Source organism: Neltuma alba, unplaced genomic scaffold (assembly GCF_004799145.2).
Source record: "Neltuma alba isolate B1F8T4 unplaced genomic scaffold, ASM479914v2 tig00012629_pilon, whole genome shotgun sequence".
NCBI lineage: Eukaryota > Viridiplantae > Streptophyta > Magnoliopsida > Fabales > Fabaceae > Neltuma > Neltuma alba.
In genome coordinates this window covers 341881-355923 of record NW_021637069.1, presented here as the reverse complement: position 1 = coordinate 355923, position 14043 = coordinate 341881, and the positions used below count along the sequence as shown (strand labels likewise).

At 35.2% G+C, this 14043-nt stretch overlaps 2 protein-coding genes across 4 annotated transcripts; both read right to left on the bottom strand.

Annotated features, from left to right (window-relative positions):
* Nucleotides 1-491: 491 nt before the first annotated feature.
* Nucleotides 492-3618, bottom strand: LOC114729374 (uncharacterized). 3 transcript variants are annotated; one of them, XR_003738735.1, is made up of 5 exons: nt 2888-3618; nt 1921-2352; nt 1453-1759; nt 809-1095; nt 492-752 (listed from the first exon to the last, which is right to left on the bottom strand). XR_003738735.1 is itself a non-coding variant. In XM_028916376.1 (4 exons), the coding sequence occupies exons 1-4, from the start codon at nt 3251-3253 to the stop codon at nt 896-898; spliced, it is 1305 nt and encodes a 434-aa protein (XP_028772209.1). In that variant the 5' UTR covers nt 3254-3618; the 3' UTR covers nt 492-895. The 3 variants fall into 3 exon arrangements, 2 of the variants coding, with proteins under 2 accessions (XP_028772209.1, XP_028772210.1); XM_028916376.1 differs by having other exon boundaries at nt 492-1095; XM_028916377.1 differs by having other exon boundaries at nt 492-1095; nt 2206-2352.
* Nucleotides 3619-6608: 2990 nt separating this feature from the next.
* On the bottom strand, nt 6609-13974 carry LOC114729338 (probable pre-mRNA-splicing factor ATP-dependent RNA helicase DEAH4). Its single transcript, XM_028916331.1, is given in 18 exon segments — nt 6609-7422; nt 7568-7743; nt 7983-8093; nt 8095-8138; nt 8715-8784; nt 9242-9386; nt 9603-9726; nt 10033-10125; nt 10619-10833; nt 11114-11200; nt 11714-11805; nt 12315-12431; nt 12537-12589; nt 12941-13158; nt 13303-13407; nt 13511-13603; nt 13685-13768; nt 13770-13974. Coding segments are annotated over 18 exon segments (2091 nt in total). The 5' UTR covers nt 13883-13974; the 3' UTR covers nt 6609-7271.
* Between the last annotated feature and the right edge of the window lie 69 nt (nt 13975-14043).

The window sequence follows — 14043 nt, the reverse complement described above, 5'->3', positions numbered from 1 at the left end:
TGCAGAGGGGCTTACGTACCAATTAAACTGAACTGGAGCGAGTGATATTTGCCGTGTGTAGGATTTTGAGGTGATCTCAAGTAAAATTTCTCGTCGGCAAGAACTGGCGGCTAATGTATCATTGATTTAAACAACCTATATGAATTTGATGTATGCTAAATGAACTCATTCCACAACGAGGGTGGGGCCGGCCCAGTGAAATGGAAAGATGACAAGGGTCCGTTAGTAAGGGGGAAATGAAGGGAAGGCAGGAAAATTTTTGCGAGCTCTATTAAGAAATTTAAAGTATAATTAAAAGCTTTTGTCTAATTTATTTAAATTCAGTATTAAAACCTTTTCTTTTCCCTCCAGTTGCCTTGTGCCTAAAGGAATGACTTCACTTTCCTCTTCTTCACAGCTACTTTTAACGACGGTAGATTGCAACTCCAACGAATGATGGTTATTGTAATTTGAACTTGGGTATAATTTGGTCTCCAGTTTTGGCCCAAGAATTAATTCGGAAATGAAATATCAGAAACATTTAGTTTAATTTAAAATTTTACATAAAATTAAAATAATACTATTAAAAGTCTCCATATTAAATTTAGTACACGGAAAATTTTTTTCAAAAGCATGGAATCAACTAAAGTCTACAAAAAATGCGAATAATAAAAAATAAAAAAAAAAAATCCTTGGTGGGCCTAGATGCTCTCTCCAATATGTGGTCCGGTGTGGTAGGTCGCCTGGTCCACGCTTCGTCTTTTATGGAATAACTGGAAACCAATTGGACTACACTTCACCCCTATCCGAAGTCGAAGACCTGCAAAACTTTTTTTTTTTTTTTTCCAGTGGGCTTCCTGTGATATCCTTTTGGCAGTCTGCCCCTGCCTCAGTTTTGACTGTGGAAATCACTTTTTCACACGAAGTGATTCTCGACCAAAAGATGACAAACGATGCCCGCCCGCTGATACATGTTTACAATATGCATCATAATATGGTCTTGCCAAGAATGTAACCACCGCGTAAGTTCCAGGAAAAATATTGTGTTGACAAGGGACCGATCAACTACCCATCCAAATATAGTGATTCCTCCAGGATTCGTTTGTAGATACATCACTGCATATTAAGGGTACAACATGAAGCCTCTTAAAAGTCATTGACAGTTTTTAATCACGCTAGAGAAGAGAATTTGCCAATTTCAAAATAGATGCGGAAAACAGCATAGAGGCAAGTCTGATAGAAGATCAAGCATGACTACGTAAAAGAAACTTTCGCGAAGGAGTTAAAGAGGTAAAAAGGATCAGAAGTAGTACTTTCGCAGCAGTGATTATGTAAAATTATCAACTAATTAGCATTTGCAATACTAATCTTCACTGCTTGGGGGTTGTATGACGTGTCCCTCAACTCACTAATGAAAATAACTGACTAGAGAAATTCAACACTACAGATATAGGCTGTGGTTAAGTTACTTACCAAAAGCTTGTCTCTTGTGATGCGAGGACATGTAAGAAGCAAGTTGGCTATTCGTAGGCACCACGTTGAATTCCAAAGATTCTAGATCACTTTCAGAGGAATTGAAATGTAAAGAATTTAAATGGTTTGCAGGCTCCAGGCTCCCCGCACTAGCATAACTTCTCAGTGGAGACGCATCAGAAGTAGTGCATGTGGCTAGAGCATGCCATCTGCTCGCAAGTGAAACAATGTTTTGAGCTCTATGAGAAATCCTTGTTGCTGCGTGCAGACAAATAATGATTCCAACAACCTGAACAATTGTAGACACCTAAAAGAAAATGAAACATAAAATTCAGGTGGAAAGCTCGAGGTCTTTAGTCAAAGAAGAAAGAAACAAATGACTGAAGTATGGCTGGTTAAAATAACCACGAAATTTGAAGTTCTTCAAACTACATGGAAATTGATGGGAACGTTAAAGCTTGAACTTACAGCAAAATCTCCACCATTCGCGAAAGTAATTAATCCACTAAATGCCGTGACTTGTATCAGAGTGACAATTTGGCTAACTGTAACAACGAAGAATCCTAGAAGGAGATAGATTCTAAACCTATGGCTTATCTTGGAGAGATGATAGCGTAACCGAATGTGCTCCTCCATGAAAATGAGCACATTAGCATCCCTTTGTATGAGCTTCGCGTAATCATCGAAGTGGATAACTTGCAAGTTGCAGATCAAGTGAAACAAAATGCTGGCCAATAGAGAGATTGTACTCACATAAGTCCAGGATATGATCAAAGCTACTGAAACAGCAAACGAAGGCCACCATGACTCGTGATTTACGTGTGAAAGGCGAATGATTTCTCTGATAGTCTTCAGAAAGAAACATGTCGAACCCCACAGAGCAAGCAACCGAAAAGATTCCTAAGGCCAGAGAAAGCATTTTTAGCATTGCCTGACAAGGCTAAGAAACAACAGAAGGGCATCGAAGTGAAAGAGAATTAGAAATTGAGCTCTGGTTTTTACCATATCTAGAAACTCTAAGAACGTGAAATCGAAAAATGACGGTTATTCACATGATTTAGGCGATACGTTTAGCAAACAAACTGGGTGACACTTAGTTGATCAAAATCTGACAACGACTTGGTCTTCTTCAAGTCGCAAGCATAGTAACATAACACAGAAACTGATACAGTGGTATGCTGATACCGATAACAAAACTAGGGATAATCGACTAATCAGATCATGATTTATGCTTCTTCAGATATTAAATGTTCATATGGAATTCATCAATTCAGATACTCGCAGCGGTATTAGCTATTGAATTATGCTTTCTATTTAAATAATTTAAAGCGATTTCAATACACCTCCGCTGGAGACAATGAATAAGAAATTCAAGATTCCAAATAAAATGACAGCACGAAAATAGCAAATAGCTTAGAAGCTTGAATTTGCTCACCGAAACTTGTTTGATGTAACGTTCGTGTAAGCTCATCAATCTTCCACTGTACCGATCAACAAAGAGGAACCTCCTTAAACCATACTTGCGCAGATTGTGAGAGAGGCAGAGCAAGGAGACGGCAGCGAGACACGCCTGAAAGGCAACGATTTCTACCTCGAAATTCTTCCGTTGATACTCCTCGCAATCGGTGCAGTCGCCAACGAAGAGCACCACCAGCGGAACTACCACGCCGACCACCAGGAAAGAGGTCCAAGACAGAGCAAAACTCAACCACGACGACTGCTCGAATCCAATCAATGCGAGAAACGTTTCTATGCGACTAAGCATCCGATCCAGCTGAGTCTCTTCCGGTTCGTTGATCATCTCCTTGCCTCTGGCCGCTTTGTCCTGCTTCGACGTCGTTTCGATTCGACTTTGGGGTGACTAGTGGAGTTTGAGCATGAGATTGCTCCGTTCGGACAAGGAGATCAGAAGCCATGGATTTACTGTGTTTAAGGCATTTCCAAATCAGTCAGCGATTCGGAGGAAAAAGGGTGAAATGTGCTAGCGCTGAATTAAATTGATAGCTTATCGATATTCTCAAGGTCAAACGCACCAGAATTCGCTAAACTGATTGATTTCCTTCTTCGGATTGCGTTTCTTGAACGATAACGAGAACAAATAAGCGTAGTGAGGAAGTCTTAATCATGGAAAAGGAAAGAAACTAACCATAAGACGAACCCCGATTTTCACACAGGAAAAAAGAAAGAAAATAAAAGAAATTATAAGATGCTTGCGGAATCGGAAATCACAAGATTGCGATCTTTCATCATTTTTAATTCACGACGCGTGGCACTTCAAATTTATTTTCCTGATGTTGTCCGAATTATTCTCTTTCGGATCTAAATATAAAATTATTTTTATGAATAATTTACACTAAAAAAAGATTTTATATTTAGAACTGAGGGGTATTCTTATTTTTCGTTTAAGTATGTTTTTATCTCATGTATTGTAGTGTACTTCAGAAAAATAACTTTTCTGATTTAATAATTTGATAAATTTTGCAGTGGGATATTATATGGATGATAATGTGCGAGTGACATAATCCGTTGCTTTTGTCATCATGTCTAGGATCTCTCTTTTTTTTTTTTTTTTGACCGGAGATGTCTAGGATCTCTTTAAACTCAGAAAAAAGTTGATTCTATTGAAGAATACAAATGTTATATAGTTTTCCTTTTTTTGGTTTGATACACTCCGAGTGTTTTTATGAGCAATTAAAATTCTACTCCTGGCGCCAGGGATAGGAATATTTGTCTTAATATACATGATTAGAAAATGTGTTTACTTTGGATTTTTACTTGTTTAATATTATTTAGCATTTTAATTTCAAACTATATATTACTTATGATTTTAATAAAATATTTATTTATTTATTATTAATTATCTTTTATTAACAAAAACATGATAGGAATTAAAAACAGGAAAAATCCCAAAAAAATATTGTTAAATTTCAAAATTTCAAATCATGAATTATTATAAAAATGTGTTGTCATTTGCTTTTCAAATATATCAATTTTTTTATGAGTGTAGTAATCAATACTGTTCAGAATTTTAAAATTAACTATCATTTTTTTTGAGATTTTCTTTTAAAAATATGTTCAGTATTTGGTATAGTACATGAAAAATGTTTTGGAAAAAATAGAGACTCCGAAACAGAGCACAGTATTCACATGAGCACTAAAGTAAGTATAAATAGCAGGGGACAGCGGCGATTTTGATGGTGAGGTCTCGTTCGTTGTAATTGGCGAGCCTGGCCGACCTTCCTGATGTATCAGCCCCATAATCCAATAGGTAATAAAATACGTCTCTATTATAATTATAAGAGTTATTTATAATCTATAAATAAAGATTTTATAAATAGAACTAGACATAGTGATTCAATAAAAATAAAAAAATTACAATCAAGTCTAAAAAAAGAAAATAATTACTAACAAATCCTGTTTGTAATGACAAATTTTAGAGCAAGCAATAATAACATCTAAAATTTGTTTTGTAATTATTTTTCTTTTTTTAAGGACCTCATTGTAATTCTCCTAAAAATGAATATCACATGTAAACCTATATATTTATATTATAATCGTTGGGGTATCTATGTTCCATAAAATCCTAATTTTTTTTGCCAGCAAATTCTAATTCTAAATAAATACTTATGAATTTGGAAATTATAAATATACATCTTTTTATGGGGGCTAATTAACATGCTTGAACTTTGCAACTAATTATTATTGTACCTCTCTCACTCTTAATATAAGAGTTGTTTGCCTGTTTCATTAATTTGTTGAGATTAGAAAATATATATAAATTATTTAATTCTGACAAATATGACATGATATCTTTAGAATATTTATATATTAATCTAAAAATTAGATAATAATTTAAAAAATAAAAATATTAATATTTTATATTTAAGATCAAAACCAACACTTACGTTCTTGAAATATAGAGTCGGAGGATTATAAAACTTGAGGGAAACATGCAAAAATTGACTGTTTGGGTAGACTCCCTTTCGCATCTTTTGTGGGAAATAAAAGCGGCTGGAAAATGTTATGTACTTCGAATCCCTTGCTCACAAAACTTTGGACTTCAACAAAATCACAAAAGAGACATTTGAAGAATGATTTGTCCTATCGAGTGAAATGAATATCTTGGAATTTTTCCTTTTATTTTTTTGGCAAGTTGGCCTCATGTGCTGTCGTTTTAATTTGATAATATGCCTTCATCCAATTAGTTTTTTTCTTGGTAAAAAAAATTATTTTTTAATTTTTTAATGCCTTCATAATAATAGTCGGGTCCCACTTACGAGTAAATGCGACAGCCGTAAGATCTATTCCACAGGAGAATAGAGGAATTATTGGTTCCCCACTTCCTCACTGCTCAATCTCATCGGTCAAAACCAACATTATACCACCCCAAGCAAATGACTTCAGTATGGCAATTGGCAAAACATACTTGGCCGAAAAAAAGGGGAAAGAAATAGACCAGTCCGGATTACGGTCGACAAAATAAAATAAATAAATAAAATTATGAGATGCGTGAAAATGACTATACGCATATGAAAATAGCTAATATAAAATATAAATTCTATATCATTCCAACACCAAACATGTAAGGACAAGGATTGGAAATTTAAAATTCGGCTGACATACCGACAGCTAACAGCTACCATACCAAAGGCATTAAAAAAACAGAAAATTCTGCAAATTGCGAAATATTTTTTTTTTAACGTGTATCTCGTTACCGAGCCTAAAAAACAAAATAATAATCAGTGCATTGATTAATTAAAAAAAATTAAAAATAAAATAATTATAATTATATATATGATCTTTTAAAAATATTTATATTATACTGTTAGATTATATATCAATTTATAAGTTAACAAATTAGTTTGAAAACAACAATAAATATAAATTCTTTCAATAATTTATTTGGTTTTTTTAATTTTCCAAATTGATCAATTGGATCTTATATTAAAAATCAGAGAAGCAATAATTTTTATTTTTCCTAAAAAGTGTTTCCCAATCCTATTTATAAATTACTTTCAATATATCATACTAAATTTAAGAAAATACTTAAACATTTAAAATTTAATAACTTCTCAATTTTATCTTTATTTGATTTATACACTTTCCAAAAAAATAACAATCTACATGATAATAAATAAAAATAAAATAATGCAATATTTTAAAAATATAACGGCGTAATTTATAAATAAGGGGAAGTACGATTTTTTGCTATGTTCACTACTTCCCTTAAAATGCGTCAACAATGTATCACATTATAATTAAACAGCAAAATGAACTCCTTGCAATCATATAGAGGGTATCTCAGACAGGCGAAGCAAAATTTGCATTTTTCTAAAAAGAACTATTGTGCAATGATTGGTCCATTCGTCGGACCTTTTCATTTCCAATTTGCTTCAAAGGGACCACGCCTGTGCAACGCTTCCTGATCTTAGTTCAAGCTAACCATCTCAAATTCACCAGCAAATGTAGTCCATCTTAGTTTCACGTACTTGAAAAATGGACTAACAGATAACTTCAATCATTCTCCGCTATCTTCTTCATTGCTTCCTCTTCAAGGGGACTAAAAAGAGATGAGCCACTTGAACCAATTTACCTGAGTAGCATTAAGCCCCCTTATGCATACTGTGCATAATCTTCCAAGGCTTACAAGAGATAGGAAGCTGCTTGAGGATGATAGACATGACAGAGCACAGAAATGGATTCACCAGTCTCAGAACTCAGGATCTCAGATCATACTGGGTCAGTATAACAGCTAATCTGTTTCTCAAACAAATGATCAAACTGCCAATCATGTCAAAATCACCACCATCTCCTGGCAATCATTTCTTGCCTTTGCGAGCAAGAAATCGTTCTCTAGCAGCTTGGATTCTGCTTTCACGGTCATCAGGAACTGCAGCAACATCGGCATCCTTCTTGGGCAAATCTGGGGCTTTTTCCTCAGTTTCCTCCTCGATATGACCAAGTCCACCACTGCTTCACATAAAAGATTACAAGTAGAATCAACTGTGAGCATGGTCCGTAGGAAAAGGAACCAACAATAATCACATGCAAACCTGTCAATTTTTTTTTTTGTTAAAAAAAAAAAAAAGGTTGCAATTTCAACGAACAAACTAACCTTAGTTTGCGCACATCCAAGGTCTTGAGCTTGTTGATAATTGGCATAACCCATCTCATCTCAACAGAACACACATTTCTCATGTATGGACGTGGAGTTGCAATTAGCTCATGGTACACAACGTAGTCTGGGAACTTTCCCAGATCATCCGATTTAAGCACAGAGGATGGATGCACCTACAAAGAAAGTTTTGGGTCATTGATGTGTCTATGTATTCAGTATGAGGTCGAAAATTACCGAGTAGGAGGATACCATTTCACCTAGCAGGGTTGATTATTAGAAGATGGATTTCAAGTGCAGGTGTTGAAGAAGAAATAACATCAACGGAAATAGATGAAATGGCAAAGGAAAACAAGTGATATGTATCGCAAGCTCGCAAGTCGCAACAACAACTCAGTCTAAACAGCATTAATACCTGAACTACTTGGGCTTTAAAACCCAGAGTTCGATAACCATTATGATGAAGCTTCCTTTCAGCCAGCTGATTAGCATAGCCTACACACAAGGACTTCCTCAAATTTTTATAACCGCTTCTCTTCACTTTTTCCATGTGCTCGTACATCCAGTGGTCCTGTTGCAGAATAATATCAACAGGAAAAACGCAATTGCTAACAACTAAGAATTGACTAATTTTTTTATAAAAAAAAAAAAAGACAAAAGGAGAGTACAGCTGGAACCACAAAACATCGTGCATCTCTTTTTCTTTTTTCTCCTACTTTCACCGGGAAATAAATTTCACTCAGTAACATTCAAAAGACAAAAGGATACAATGGATTCGCAAGTCAAAACAAGGGCCGAATTTGTTAACCATGCTGCAAAACTACTCAAGCAATAAACCCCCTCCCATACAACACCTAAAGTTACATGAGTTAGGGAACAAACAATGTTTTTTGACAACTCTTGTAACTTCCATAATAAATTATATAACCCAATAATCCCTCATTTAGCTTTTAATGGTCTGTCTGATGATCTTCTGGACAAAAGTGCCCTCTAGGACTAGTACAAATAGAGCCTGTGCATTGTGTTTGAAATCAAGCAAGAATAATAATTTCCTTTTCTCAAGTTGAGAGTGCCAGAGAAATACATCCGTTGACATGCAAGAACAAAGAGATTCTAGTATAACTCCCCAAGAATATAGAATACAAACCCTTCGCTATTTTCTGCATTATCTGGGATAACTGTTTACGAACATCTTTGACAAACACCATCCCTCGCACCTGTAATCAGTTACTTCTGATAATTATTAAAACAAGCGTGACAAGGAAACATGTCTAGAATGCGTTTCTTCTTTAATGGAAAGGATTTTGCTCAAGAGAGCTGGACTTCGGAAAAGGTTGCGCTATCCACTGTTTAATCATCTCAAAATGAATTATGTTACATATTTTGAAGATCCAACAGCGGAAGAGCTCAACCTCCTCTGTATTGCATTGCCCTAATGAAATCTGAATATGCACTTACATGAAGCACTACAGAAGAACCTCTCTCTGAGAAATGCAATATGTTTTTTCTTTTAAATGCTACTACTATGTTTATCGAATGGTCAAAATATAACACACAAAACAAGGGGAGCACTAGCCTTCCCAATAAATATTACTTAACTACTGGAGTTTATTGCAAGAGCCTAACACTGAACCCATCAGTCATTTTAGGCGTGCCGGAATCTATTAAGGGTACCTGCAAGTCATTGTCTTTGCACCAACCAATGTCATAATCAGTCCGATCCCAGCACTCAAAGATCTGCAACAACTGAATGTGGTCACCAAAGCCAGAACCATCAGGAAGGCTGGGCATGGTGTGTTTCCTCTTTTTCTCAGTCTTGCTGCGCATAAATGGAAAGATATGAAAGCTCAGTTATTAAGTCCTTATTAATTCATGATTGAATAAATCATAGAAACAGAGGAATACAGACTAGATTTTTCTTAGCATATCTGCTAAACCCACCAGTAAAATTTTTTTTCAATGTTTACAAAGAATAGAGTGAAAATATTTTCTAAATGATATGATCATATATAAAAGAAATTTCAGATAACTCAACCTCCGCCCTGATAACAATGATGTTTCAGCTGATAACATGGCAGCAACCGTCAAAGCTTGGGATAAGCAACCACAATTATTTGCCTCCATTAAAGTTCTTGACAGAGAAGGCTCTAACGGAAGCTCTGTATAATGAAAGAGGAAAAATCACCGAGTTCAGAGCATATAGAATAATAAGAATATTTGAGCAAAATGATGGAGAAGGAAGGATGATATTTTGTTTGCACTAAGCACATTTTCCATTGCCAAGAATAACTGAAACACACGTAGATAACAATACTGGTAATAACTGACAATATATGCAGAAAAGAATTACATAAATGGAATTGGATATCAAGATACTGTTCAAGTTGACATGGCATAAAACTTCAAGATTATTCATGCAAAACCTCAATATAAACATCTAAAATTCAACGAAAGAAATCTAGTACCGGCCATTTTTTGTCCAACGTTTGTTATTTCTCCATTTTCATCAATAGCATCAATCAGATATAACTGCTTCAAGGCATCTTCTAAAGCCTCAGCTGCAACAAATCCAATCAACAAATCAGAGCAAAGCCCGTTCAATTAACTAACTTCAAGGATCAAGAATATCAGAAGTTGAGAACCATCTAATGAACACGACATGCTTAAAAGTTTGAGATCATAAGACCAAAGATGAGACCCAATAAGAATACATTATAACTGAGAATTTTGCAAGTCAAAATCCGAAAATTCTTGGTACTTAGAAACATTTTTAGAAATTAGTTGGGTTTGCTATTTCTGGTAGATTGATATAACCAAAATTGCGACATAATGATAAACAGCTCAGTTGAGATTAAAAAAAAAAAACAAGAAGAAGGAGAAGACGACGACGACAAAAAAACAGAAAGCCAAAAGAAAAAAGAACTGAATCTTTTCACATAACCGGAAGATGAGAAGACTTTCAGGGAGCAGGTTCTGAATTTCAGTCTTGAAGGAGTTTAACTGTCCTTACACCAAAAATTTATAATATTTTTAACAAAAAAATTTCCTCACCTGAAGGGGAATCAAGAAAATCAAATTTGAGGATGTCAATATCTGGGAGGTCCAATGACTTCAAGTAAAGAACACAGCCAGCAAGAGAAGACCGCTGTATTTCAGGAACTGTAACATCTAAGAATTCATCGTCATAAACTCTAGAAGGGTACAGGCGGTAGCATTTCCCTGGACGTGTTCGTCCAGCCCGTCCTGCACGCTGACTAGCCTGCACTCTGCAATGTCACAAATTACTTTAAATCATTATTAAGTTCATGAAATTTGTGTCAACTTTTAAAGAAAAGTGGCAATGATTAACACAAAATGTTTTTCTCTAGCAGCTTCGAATTAATCTAATGGCTCTTATGCACCTAGTAAGCATGAACAATCTTCTTAAAAAAATAATAAAAATCCAATTTCTTTCTAACGTGAAGTATTACATCCATTTTTTTGAGATCAGATGTATTATATCCATTATTTGAGCTACAACGAGATATGCAATTATTGGCTGCTTACTTGCTAATCTGGACGACATCAAGCGAATACATGCCAGTTGATGGATTGTACTGCCTTTGCTTTACATACCCAGCATCGATAACATACCTAAAATCCACAAGATTACATAAGAAACCAACCATAGTAAATTTATGTGCCTGATGTAAATAAAAGAGGAAAGTGCTGTTATTGTCGTCTCATAAAAATGTAGCTTTGAGCTATTTGGTTCTAAAGTTAGCCAACAAATGAAATAATATTTGAAAGCTTCAATATACAAAAATTGAAAATAAAGTATGATTTGGAAGAGAAGTTAAAATGTATTAGGAAGAGTGAGAATTTAATTAACTCCCAACTACATTTTAATTATGTGATTTTAAAATATAAAAAATTGTTGGAATAAAAAAAAATTAAAGTGACCAGTGAATTATAATGGAGGCATTCCAAACATTTCTACCATTGTGGCCGAGATGAAAACAAATGGCCTACAGAAAAATAAAAGCATCTGTATTGTTATCATCATCATTGAATTCACCTTGAAAGTCATATGTGGATAGTCATCAAAGTATGCATGTCATTAGTTAAGCATTAATAGTCAAACAGTTTAAGTAACAGTATCCATACACTACACCATCAACAGTCAAGGAAGTTTCAGCAATATTTGTTGCAACAATAATTCGCCTGCAATTTGGGGGTGGAGAACTAAACACACGCACCTGCAACATCACACCACAGATAATCAGCCATTAAAGTGTACCAGACCTCAAAAATGTTCGATTATATGTGATATTTTTCCCAGATTAAGAAACTTAAATGTTTTTCAACCTCAATTGCATGCTAAGAGAATATATCTGATGAATTATTGTGAGGAAAACAAGATAAAAACAAAGACGAAAAAATGAGAAGAATAAATTATTCTAGAAATAGTTGCAGGTTTGATCAGTCAAGTTTGCTGCTGCAGAGAAAGAGATAGAGCACGTCACACAAGTCCCAACAGCAGAGATACTCTATGGAAGAATATCTGTTTATTTCCAACACTGATATTCACTTTATAGGAGCTTGAGATTTAATTTAATGTATTATTTTATCCCACCTTCAATTAAAACATGCATTCGTTTGGGGAAAAAAAAATCTCTTAGGAATTTGATTCAGTAATTAGCGATGGCATTCTTCACTCCCAAGCATGTTTTTCAACTAGAAAGATTAAAAATGCAAAAAAACTTGCCTGCATTTCAGGTGGCAAAGAACCATGTAGGGGAAGGATTATAGCATCCATGCAAGAACCCTCCTCAAGGGACCGAACTTTATCTTCTAACTTGGATACTAACTTTTCTATATCATCCTGCACAAGGATCATGAAGACTAGTTCAATCGCTACATGATATATCATAAAATTAAACTGTAGAACAGCAAGTTAAAGGGTGAAATCCACATAAAAGAAAACTACCTGCCCAGTCATGAATATCAAAATATCACCTTCTGGTTGCCTAACATGTATATCTGTAACACCAACACCGCATTATCAACTGAAAATAGAAATTACGATTTTAGGAAATAATAAAGCTGAAATGGAATGTGTACAAGTCAAATCAACACAAAATGACATTGTCTTCTAACCTTTTACTCGAGAAGCTACTGATTATTCAATCAGTAAAGAAGCTAAAAGGAGGGAACATAGTTTTTCCGCATCCATATGAATATGGAAATTTCACATTCAAATGTAAAACATATCCCTCTTAGCTGGTCCATTAGTCCATTTAGAACAATTTTAACTACCATTGCCCTCTTTATAAATTTTAAGAACCATGAAGATGCATTTTGGCTGCATACCGATTGAAATTTATGTCATACCAATTGCTTTTTTCAGAGAAGACTCGAGATAGCTTGAAGGACGTTCAGTGCTATAAAATATCTCCACCGGGTACAACTTTCCTGGAATGGTCAATATGGGGCAATCTGAGAAGAACTTTGATACTTTGTCACCATCAAGAGTTGCTGACGTGACCAAAACTTTTAGATTAGAAGCACGAAGCCTAACTAAACGTTTCATGAGCCCCAGCAAAATATCCCTGACAATAGTCATTCAAACCACCAATTGCATGGAAAAAAAAAAAAAATGAATCAATTAGAGTTTAGAGACAACATTGTCCAACATTTACACGTGAGAATTCTATAAGGATTTTTAAAAAATTCGAAAGTAAAAGTAATCTTACGTATTTAGGCTCCTTTCATGAGCTTCATCCAATATAATTACAGAATATTGATTTAGCTCGGGATTAGCTAGACTTTCGCGAAGAAGAACTCCATCAGTAAGGTATCTAAGCAGATCACAACCATAAATTTAGAAACCCAATAATATATATTTTTTAAAAAAAGTAATACAGAACTCAAAGGCCACCAAAGCAAGCTAGATGACATTACTTAATACGTGTGTTATCTGAAGTTCTGTCCTCAAATCGAATGGCATATCCAACTTCGTCACCAAGCTGAACGCCAAGCTCTTGTGCAACTCGTCTACGGACATCAAACAAAAACTTTGGTCATCAATTGTTGGGTCACCATAACATTGGACACAAACTTTTGAGCAGCCCATACCTGGAGACAGAGACAGCGGCGACCCGCCGGGGCTGCGTGACGCCGATGATACCAGATTTGCTGTAGCCTCGCCGGTGAAGCATGAGAGAGTTGAGTGCTCTTTCCGGAACCGGTCTCACCAATTACTACCACAACCGGATTCTGCTCAACCGTCTCTATGATTTTCTCTTCGTATTGGACTATCGGAAGGTTTGCCATTGACAAAGAAAACCGAAAGCTCCAACCTGACACAAATTCCACTCAAGCTTTGAGAGTGTAACTAGTTCAGGATTTGGAAATTGGGACTATAATCGCAGCATGTTGTCGCGGCCGCGGTTTTCTTACTCGGGCATTGAACTTTACTCCCTCCGTTCCTTAGA